The sequence below is a fragment of the Oryzias latipes genome, chromosome 21, assembly GCF_053564925.1.
Source record: "Oryzias latipes strain Hd-rR chromosome 21, Olatipes_Hd-rR_3.1".
Lineage (NCBI taxonomy): Eukaryota > Metazoa > Chordata > Actinopteri > Beloniformes > Adrianichthyidae > Oryzias > Oryzias latipes.
The window spans coordinates 23,937,432-23,948,525 of NC_136257.1; the positions used below are offsets into that span (position 1 = coordinate 23,937,432).

The 11,094-nt window shown below is 38.0% G+C and overlaps 1 protein-coding gene across 2 annotated transcripts in view; it reads left to right on the plus strand.

Annotated features, from left to right (window-relative positions):
* scn1laa (sodium channel, voltage-gated, type I-like, alpha) overlaps window positions 1–3,604 on the plus strand; it is a 33,330-nt gene extending 29,726 nt beyond the window's left edge. For both annotated transcript variants that reach the window (XM_011489902.4, XM_078939275.1), the window contains 4 exons: window positions 104–241; window positions 325–429; window positions 508–778; window positions 856–3,604. In XM_011489902.4, the coding sequence (XP_011488204.2) occupies window positions 104–241; window positions 325–429; window positions 508–778; window positions 856–2,039 (1,698 nt within the window). In that variant the 3' untranslated portion in view covers window positions 2,040–3,604. The remainder of the gene's footprint in view (window positions 1–103; window positions 242–324; window positions 430–507; window positions 779–855) is intronic.
* Window positions 3,605–11,094: the final 7,490 nt, after the last annotated feature.

Here is an 11,094-nt window from a genome sequence, read left to right on the forward strand (position 1 = left end):
CTATTGTAAATTACCTTTGGTATTGTCTTGATTTGTTGATTTAAATTAAATATATAAGCATATCTAATTTGTTTTCCTTTTGTGTCTTGTAATTGTGAAATAGCCAGATGAGCAACCAGTTTTTGAAAGAAACATCAAGATGTACTTATACTTTGTTGTTTTTATCATATTTGGATCCTTTTTCACCCTTAATCTTTTCATTGGAGTAATAATAGACAATTTCAATCAGCAAAAGAAAAAGATAAGTATTACATAATACTTCTGAATTTCTTTTATTAGATATATAGGTGATGTGATTTAATATGCTTGCAATCTCTTGTTTACTTTGGAGGTACAGACCTTTTTATGACTGAAGACCAGAAGAAATATTATAATGCTATGAAAAAATTGGGGTCAAAGAAGCCACAAAAACCTATTCCAAGGCCATCGGTAAGTACCATATTTTACCATCCGCTCTCATTTGCTTCATTTCAGAAAGGTATTTCATTCTTTATTGTTTTGTTTCAGAACAAGATTCAAGGATTCATTTTTGACATAATCAGCAAACAGGCTTTTGATATTGTCATCATGGTTCTAATATGGCTTAATATGGTAACCATGATGGTGGAAACGGCAGACCAAAGTGAAAAGCAGACTTACATCCTCCGTGTCATCAATTATGTGTTTATTGTCATTTTTTCTGGGGAATGTTTGTTGAAGATGATTGGACTCCGCCATTACTTTTTCATGAACGGCTGGAATATATTTGACTTGGTTGTAGTGATTTTGTCAATCGCTGGTATGTATTGGCTTGAATACCTTGTAAATTTGTGATATTTTTTTATTGCGTAACACCCTATTCATTTCTTTCCATAGGTGTGTTTCTTGCAAAGATAATTGAGGACTACTTTGTCTCACCAACTCTATTTAGAGTAATTCGACTTGCTCGGATTGGCCGTGTCCTCCGCCTTATCAAAAGTGCCAAAGGAATACGCACACTCTTGTTTGCCTTGATGATGTCACTTCCTGCCTTATTCAACATTGGCCTCTTGCTCTTCTTGGTGATGTTTATCTATGCCATATTTGGCATGTCAAGCTTTGCTTATGTCAAGAAGGACAAAGGAATCGATGACCTTTTCAACTTTGAGACCTTTGGCAACAGCATGATATGTTTGTTTCAGATAACCACATCGGGAGGGTGGGATACCCTTCTTGATCCCATTCTAAACAGTAATATAGATGATTGTGACCGAAACAAAGAGCATCCTGGAAGTAACACTAAAGGCGATTGTGGAAATCCTCCTGTTGGAATTGCTTTTTTTGTTAGCTACATTATCATCAGCTTTCTTATTGTGGTCAACATGTATATTGCAGTTATTCTGGAAAACTTTAACGTGGCTACTGAGGAGAGTACTGACCCACTGAGTGAGGATGACTTTGAGATGTTTTATGAAGTCTGGGAAAGGTTTGACCCTGGTGCAACACAATTTATTCATTACTACAGTCTTTCAGACTTTGCAGATGCTCTCAACCCACCATTACAAGTACCCAAGCCCAACAGGATAGATTTGATCTTTATGGACCTTCCAATTGTGAGTGGTGACCGTATTCACTGTCTGGATATCCTGTTTGCCTTCACAAAACGTGTTCTAGGAGAAGGTGGGGAGATGGACATTTTAAGGGAGCAGATGGAGGAGCGCTTTATGGCCTCAAATCCTTCCAAAGTGTCATATGAACCCATCACAACCACCCTCCGCCGTAAAGAAGAACTTCGGTCAGCTACTGTCATTCAAAGAGCATTTAGAAGATATACCAAGAACATAAAGTTCTCAGAAGAATCAGATGTTGAAACTGAGAAAGAACAAACGCTCACCGACAGAAAGGAATTTGTCAAAGAGAACAACAAAGAAACTTCCAGTGCTGAAAAAACTGAACAGACAGCTTTGGTGTCCTCCACATCTTCCTGTGATAATTTAATCATAAATGAAAAAAGTGAACTTGAAACAGACCAAAGTGAAAAGGAGAAAACAAGCAACGACAGAAGAGACCAAGATACATAAAAGAAGAGAGAATGTGCAACAGTAATGACAAAATGTTTACAGTTTTTTGAAAGTGACTACCGGTACCTTCCCGAATGTGTATATCCACAATTTCCACAGACTGTCCTTACTTTACAGAAGGGGAGGGGGATAGCTCATATTTGCTATAATCAGACCCTTATGAAGCATTTCAGGAGTATCCACAGGTTGTGCTGTTTACAAAATTGCCATTATTTATAGGCTTATCCAAGGCACACCTTTGTGCTTCAACTTTATTGCAGCTACTTCTGCTATCCAGTGACTTGAAGGAATGTTATATCAATGACTTTTGAATAGCAAGCACTCATTTTTCCTGCAAAAAAGGTTTTCATGCTGTTTTTTTGGGCCTCCATTGTTCGTTAACTCTTTTATTTATAGGGTAGTTTTCTCAGGTATAATACTTATGGGCATACAGCCCTAAGGCTGCTTCTGATAGTGCTAACACAAACAAAAGCCATGATTCATTATTAATGCATGAATATCTATTCATGGTTATGCATGAAAAATATTTCCATTATTGCTTTATTTTTCTCTCCAAATGCATCACAAAATAGTTTTCAGATGATTGGATTTTTTTTGTGGGTGTGTGTATGATTGGGTTTTGTACAGGAAAAACACGAACTTCAACAAAACAACATTCAACTCTGCATACATAAGGCCAGATACACAAATCATCACACAGATCATCATAACTGTCTTTTCATAAAACTGTACGAACAAATATCAAAGATGACTTAATTGAGGAAATTTAAAGGCAACAAAACTTTTGGATAATATATCCTCAAAGAACTCTTGCAATTTATGAGAGAATTTCTTTTCATTTTTGCCATTTGTGGTTGTTTGGTATGACTGGATTTGACTTTTCCACAAAACCAAGCTACTCTAAATGAGTTATTTTTTATTTCTTTTTTGATGCTCTGTGGGGGGAAAAATGTTGTTTGATGAATAAAGTTGTTTATCTCTGATGTCAACCTTAAACTGTTGTAATGGGGGGGGGGGGGGGGGGGGGTTGTCAATTTTTTTATCCAAAAAACAATCCTCGTTTACCAAATTCCTTCTGGGATTAGATACTCAAATATATATGTGTTTTTATTTTATGTATTTATTTATTTATTTTCCAGTTCAAATCTCAGTCTGTATGATGGCAAAACAACATATAAAAAATGGACAAATAAGTGCTCAGGATATTCTGAAAAATTTCAAGGAAATTGCATAATACATTTCATGTCCTTTGCTATTTCCAGCTATTGTATACATCTTACATTATTGCTTCTTACAGCAGACAGTTGAAACTGTCAGATACCTGTGATCTTCTGCTACACAGGCAAAAATCCATTGGTATAATTACAATTTGCATGTCATGCACTTATGCTGCACCTTACCCACAGTGAAAGAAAGAATGTTTTATGACAAAGACATCCAATATCATATTGTTTATATGCATTATAATTGTGTTGTGTAAATGAACTGCATGCAAGATGTTTCCATAACTCATTTCACTAAAAAAGAAAGGTAAGCTGCTAAAAATAAAGATTGCATTCAAGTCACATGTCTTTGAAAGTAATTTATTTTAATTTTTAAGGTTTGAACTTTACAGGTTAACGGGCAAACTGTTTACTCCAATCATCTTTTGATCTATTGTAAACGATTTATTTGTGGTCTTTTAATTGTGTTTATGCCGTTCTTAGTCAAAATCAAAAACCCTATGTCCTTTACCAAGACGTAGTTTCTGCAGAGCTGCAGGAGTTAGAAATTTGTCTCTCAGTTGTTGGTGTAACTGTTGGCACAGAGTATGTTGGCACCTCCATTTCCCATCATCCATCTGTTTACACGCCCTTCCACTAGCTTACAGCCCCTCACAACCCCAACATAAAATTACTGTTACAACAAAAATGGTGGGCAATATTGGAGCTATACAGCCGTACAGTTTTGAGCCAGATACCAGGTCAGTGAAAGGAAAATTAAAATGTTAATGTATCTATTTGTCTGCAGATGCATCAGAATGGAGTGGAGCAGAGAGCTTATGGCCCACTGATTGAAGCTTCAACATCACAGCTAAAAGCTTTTTTCAACAGCAGTTTTGTCTGTACCTTATTCATCATGATTTGAATAAAAAAAAATCTCAGAAATGCAATTTTAAGCTTAATTTTCTTTAAATACAGTACAGACCAAAAGTTTGGACACACCTTCCCATTCATTTGAATGAGAAGGTGTGTCCAAACTTTTGGTCTGTACTATATGTCCTCCATCATGGGAAAAAGGCTAAAAGAAAATGTTAAAAACACAAAAAACATGATTATTATTGAAGTGGATCTTTAAGAAAATGAAGGAAAACAGGGTCTGCTACCTTTATCTCAAACTAGTTTTTCATCAGTCTACAATTAAAGGAATGTAAAGTGAATGTTGAGACAAATCAGAAATGCTTCTATCATTTTCTGCAGCCGCCAGGATAAAAAATACTTTTTCTCACTTGGGACACACATCTGGCTGGATTAGACCAACGACTAATGATTGGAGTCTATGAGGTGGCAAAACGACGAGATTGTTTTCCTAGTATTTCAGTGACCTGGGACAAGTCTGAAAAAATTTGAATGGAAAGTTTCAAAATGTGTCAAAGGGTTTTGACTATTTTCCTTAATATCCTTTAGTGAATCTGACCCTCATGTTAATGGTACTTTGAATATCTAGAGATTTACAAAAAATATTCTGTCTATGAAATAGCTATGTTATGTGGATTTCTTAAACTCATAACTTTTGCATTGCATTGACATTTTTGCATTTATATTTCATTGGGGAAAAAAAGTTTTCTGTTTCGTGTATTATTTTGTAGAAAAAAAGCCTTTTTGAAATAGTTTTAGTCATTGCCGATGTCTGAAACCGTTGTACCATGTGCGGACAGTTCAAGAAAAAATGTGACAAATTTAAAATAACTTAGTGAAATCTAGTGACTTCTGAAATGAGCTTGTCAGTCCAGGTATTTAAATATTACTAAAACAGGCTTACCTTATTGATTAAAGTAACTGCTCAATCTCCAGAGTCCTTTTTAGTAGATTTGTTCAGTATTGACTGTGTTGAAAAAGGTTACCCAGTAATGAATGAGGTTTCTGAGAAAAACACCTGAAGAGAGAACAATGTGTCATTCCACTGCAGACTGTAAAATCTAGCAAATATTGAGGTAAATGGACTATTGATTTCCATAAATATCAACCACACCATTGTCAAAAATTTTCCTAAGGTTCTGAAGGTTATGCCTTCTTGGTTATTTGATTACTTGAACTTTTTTAACAGTGCACTTTCAGCATTTAAACTATAAAATGCCACAAACTGGGTTCCCAGATTCAAACGCAGATGATACGGTAAAAAAAAAAGATTATATTCAAAATAATTAAAACAGAACCAGGACAGGACAGCTGCCTTGAGTTGTGTCAGTGCAGTAGTTTTCTCACAATGGACTACAATGTCCTTACAATCTCACCTCATCACCTTCTACAAGGACGCCCTTGAGAACATCCCGACACAGAGCTTCACATCCTGGTTTGGCAGCTGCAAGGTTCAGGACAAACAACGTCTCAGCAGGATTGTCAGGACTGCAAGGAGGATTGTTGGTGCACCTCTCCCGATCCTGGAGGAGTTATACGAGCAGCACTGCTTACGTAGAGCAACCTCCATCATCAGGGATCCCCAGCACCCCTCTTTTGGACTGTTCTCCCTCATGCCATCTGGGAGGAGGTTAAGGAGCATCAGCTGCAGATCCAGCAGGATGCTAAAAAGCTTCTTCCTATAAGCTGTGAGGCTGCTGAACGGACTGTCCTCCTCATGCATTCATTCTCTCACAAACTCCACTCTGCAATAAGATCCAAGGATTAACCCCCAACCCACCACACAACCCGAAGACACAATACATGGACACAGACTCTAGCAACCCCCCCAAACAAGACTGCTGTTAAACGCATATAGTCACTTTCTCACTGAATTCTGGTCTCTATTCTACTCTATTTAATTTTAGATTTAATTTTTATCTCTATTTATTTCACTTAATTTTTTATTCATCTTATTTTTATTCTAGGATTGTTGTCTTATTGCTAGTCTTTTATAATTGCTGTTTTTTGCACTGTCATGCTATTGAGAAACAACATCTCGTCTCACCCGTGTATTTCTTTGCAAATACTGTGTGTGGAATGACAGTTAACCAATCTTGACTCTTCCTTCCTATGATTAAAATAAAACCTGTAAAATGATCCTTCATGCTGATTTTTACACAAATCAGTAACACGGTTTTAAAAATCCATGTCCTCTAAAAGACAAACAGAACTATGATTTCTCTCAGTGCGGCGCTGGGGGGTCGATCAGCCGGAATGGGTTACTGCGTGGCGACGGGGGGTGGGGGGCATCCAGAAGATTGTGAGCATTTGTATGAGAGTGCATGGTCGGGGCAGACCTTGGGGCTGGCTCACCGGGATCCTCTGGGTCTCTCCCTCCCCATTGCAGACTGGGGGGGGCATTGGGGGGGGGGGGAGGAGGGGTCAGATAATATGGCGGGTGAGGAGGGTTGTAGAGGGCAGAGTAGTGGAGAGGGTGGAGCTGTGGTTGAGCGGTGACCTTTGGGTTGCTTGGGTCGGGTGCCGGGGCTGGCTTGCGGCTGGGTGGTGGGCGGCTCATGGGTTCTCACGGCCCTGGCTTCGTCCTTGGCCCGTGTCTCGGTGTCTGGCGCCCGGTGGCCGGCGCCCGGTGGCCGGCGCCCGGTGGCTGGCGCCCGGTGGCCCCCATGGCTGCCAACTGGTACGACCAAGCAAGCCTGTCCTGTGGCCTGGGGGCCCAGACGCCAGATTCGCCTATGCCTCTCGGCGCCGGGGGGCGCCTGGCTGGGTGGGTGGGCGGTCGCCTGCTCCCCCCACTCGGGGGGCGCCTGGCTCGGTGGGTGGGTGGTCGCCTGCTCCCCCGCTCCCGAGCTGCTTGGGTCCCGTCGACTGGGACGCTCCCGGCCTGGGGGTCTCCCCCCCTCCCCTGATCTGGCTGCTCGGGCTGGGTAGGATCTGAGTGTATTGATGGACAGATGGACAGATACCTTCCGCTCATCTTTGTGTCAGAATATCACCTTTGATGTAATATTTGTCTTTGCAGCAGATCTGGTATAATTGTTACACAGCTTAAATTAATAACTTATTCAAATCAGCGCCTGTGTCCCCCACATTCTCCACCTCTCTTCCTTTTATTCTCTTCCACGCCCCCCCCCCCTCACATTCTTCCCTTCTCCCTCCCCACACACACTAAATGTAACAAATAAATAAAAAATAATAAAATAACAAAAAGGGGTTTATAAAAATTTACACTCTGGTTTTTCGAAGTTATATAACGTCTTTTTGTGATAGTAAAACCTGTCAAACACAAAAGGCCTTCAGTTCTAATCTGTTTGCTCAGTTGTTGGACAGAACAAATTAGAAAAGAGAAAAAAATAATTATAATAAAAAATAAATAAAAAAGAACTAAATAAACGATAAAAGAAATTAATAAAAGAACACGTGTCAAATTCAAGGCCCGCGGGCCAAATGTGGCTCGCCACATTTTACGTGGCCCGCGGGAGCATAAAAGTTTTTAATATCTTTAAATAAAAATTGGTGTGTATTCATATTTCGGGGGAATCACACTTGAAATATGGGATTGGGCAACTATATATTAGGACTCAAACACAGTCCATATATTGTAACCTGAAAGAATTAAATGTAAAAGGATTTATGCTAGAGTAACAGGCAAACGTATGTTTTCTATGCAACTGTACTTGTCACTTTAAAAAGTTATAATTTATAAGTAAGTTATAAATATATCAGTATTTAACATTAAGGAGTAGTTCCAGTTATTTTTCATTACATTTAGTTACATGTATAAGTTATATCTGGCCCTTTGAGGTCAACCACTATGCTAATGTGGCCCTCGGTGAAAATGAGGTGACATCTGGAATATACACAGACAATTTCAAACTGATTTTGTATTTTATTGTCATAAATACATATGTCTGTTATTTTCTTCCAAAAAGAAAAAGACGTTAACTGAATTGATGAAGCCAACAAACCCCAGGTATATCACTAATGAACTTCAATAAATTAGAAATAGAAAGAAACACAAGACTAAACAGAACAACACAAAGAAACAAAACAAACAGCAATAACCTCAGCAAAACTTAATCACAGACTTCTAACTAAGCAATTTAAGTACAAAATGTTTTTTACTCTTGCTAACCATCACAGTGTGGAGGTTTTACCTTCCACAATAAAAGTGTAAATGGGTGCCTAATTAGGGGTTAACAAAAGCATGCAAACGAGGAGGATATCTTGTGTTTATTTATTTTTAACCAATTTATAGGTAAGGAGCCGCCAAAGTATTTTAAAGGCTTTAAAATGAACAATAGGACTTTACTTTTAGTTGCTATTGAAATCAATAGTTGAATAAGTAAGACTGCATAAACAGGAATTGAGTTGTCTCTTTTTTTTCATGCTTTCTACAGGTTACGAGGTATTGTTGACAAACTGGCAGGAAATACCTCAGAGACGTATGTATTTATTTAGATTATGTGGGTGTTGTTGTGCCCTTAAAAACTAATTCTTTATCAACACCTTCCCCTTTTTTCTTGCACACTTTTATAGAAGCTTGTCACTTGTTAACATTTTATATTTAAAATTTGGAATTTTTAATATTTTAACTATAAGGAGGATTTTTTTTCTTCTCTTTTAATTTTTTTGAACTTTAAAAATTTGCTAAACTTAGGAAAATACACTGAATAGTAAATATTCAGTACCTCAGAAAACCTGCAACTATCAGTGCCCATATTTTCAAACTGTACACAAGCAGTTTACAATAAATCAGCCCAATTGCCTGTAGTTTTGTAGAGAGAGCACTTAGTAGTGCCTGAATCGTGGAGTTTCATAGCATGCAAATAGTTTCTAAAGATCTTTAAGTTGTGTTTTGCCAAGACAGGAAATTTAGAAAGAGTCCAGGTTAATGAGGTTTTCATTTTAGTGTGCAAAATATTGTTGTGCATAACTGTGTAATGGGCCAGAATTGAATCTGGTTTCTGGGTATGTTGTGCGGCTTATGCTGGAAGCTATTAGCATCTGAAGTGGATGGAACATTTTATCAATTATTAACAACAGCCCTGATATTCATTGTTGTCCAGTATTGCTCTTGCCTTCTGTGGTTGCAGAAACTACGAGACGGTGAAAAATAAGCTGATGGCAAAGTGCTCATTATTCCTGCCATTTTGTCAAAGAGCAATGATGTGATTATCACTCTGTGTCACACCCACTCACAGTACTTTGTGTATCACGTGGTTTCTTGACAGAGCAGGCAGCGCAGTACTTGAGCTCTCTCTGTCTAAGTGTTTACCAGCATGCACTTTAAACTCTGGAAAACTATCACAGGAATCAGCAATAATTTAATTGTGAGAAATATTGCTATGTATCTTTTTTTTAATTAATGCATCCATGTGCACGATCCAACATAAGGTATGACACAGAAGAACCAGCAGGAAGCCTCAGTAAAGGCAACAAGTAGAAAGTGTTGCCTCATTGGCTTTTCAAATAGTCAGTAAATCAAGAATGATTCTGCAGATTCTCCTCCCTGGTTGCCCAGCAACACGTCAGCAAGCTCCTACATTACACTGAATTAGGGTGGAAGGTCGGATGTTGGTCTGCCGTCCCCACCCATGGAGTCTTCTATGCTTGACAGTAGTATGTAGACATATTTATGTGAATGGACATGTACTCGGTTTAAAACTAGCCACTGGTAAGTCTAGGGTGTACGGAAAAAAAAAAAATACATTTCACAAAGGAAACCTGAGAGTGCTTCCCTTAACAGCTCTATAATTTTATTTACTGCAAGTAAATGGCCAGAAAATCCCATTACATTTGGCAGTGGTGAGTTTCTCCCTATACCTTCCCATTTTGCTAATAGAGAAAAAGACTCATCGAAGTGCTCACTAGCTCAGAAAATTACAAGTTCACCTCTCAAACCTGCATTTTCCTAGAGTTAATGTTGGAAAAAAAACCTTCTGGTGAAATAGAAATCAAAACAATAGAAAAATTATCATTTTCAATTTAGTTCAAGAAAGCAGAATAGAGCAATACCTGTTGTATCTCAGCAAAGGAAAGATGGAAAGCAAATCATTCAAATTTAGAGTAACTTTTGTATGCAACACACGTGGAAAATAGTAAAAGAGCTCATTAAGAAGTGAGCTGTCCTGCATAATTTGCATGATGCTTGAATCAATATCGGTCAGTGCAAACCGCAATGGATATGGCCATTAAAACACTATAGCAATATACTCTGGGGAGTGCGTACTCCAACGTCCTCCTCTAATAGGTTTTCAGATGCCTTCTTTGGAAGTGCAACAAATGCATGCAGTATTTATTGCCCTTTAAGAGTACAAATACAAACTGTTTCTTTGTTTTTTAACAGTAAAAAATATATATAAAAATAGAAAAAAAAGTGGGTAATTGTGATATGTAAAACAGTTTTTGTTTGATTTTCACAGTTACTCCCATTACAAACTGTCATCACACTTAGAACAAGGAGGCATTTGTGCTCGCTGCACTGTACAGAGGGCTCAATATCAACCTAATTTACTGTTTGGTTGATGTGTTCTGGAGAGGGTAATGATTATGTGCCAGAGTTAGTGCTAAATGCTATCTGACAAGTCATGGAAATGTTTGTTGGAACAGTTGCGCCATGGACTCAGCACTGTAGACATCATACTTAAAAAGTCAATTCATGGTGTTGCATAACTGGGAGCCACCAGATGCTTGATGTTTCCACTGCTCATCATAAAAGATGTGTTGGTGTGTGATAATCTGCACAAACAAGAAGAACATATTATGGGTTATAGTGATTAATGAAAAAAAATCTCTGTTCCTTAAACCTCGTAAACAGAAGGTCAGTTTAGAGACGACAAGTGTTTGGGTAATTCAATACAAACTTTGACCTCTCACCATAGAGTTATAGGAAAGTAACTATGATTTAATTAAAAATAAAAAAAAGTTTAATTCAA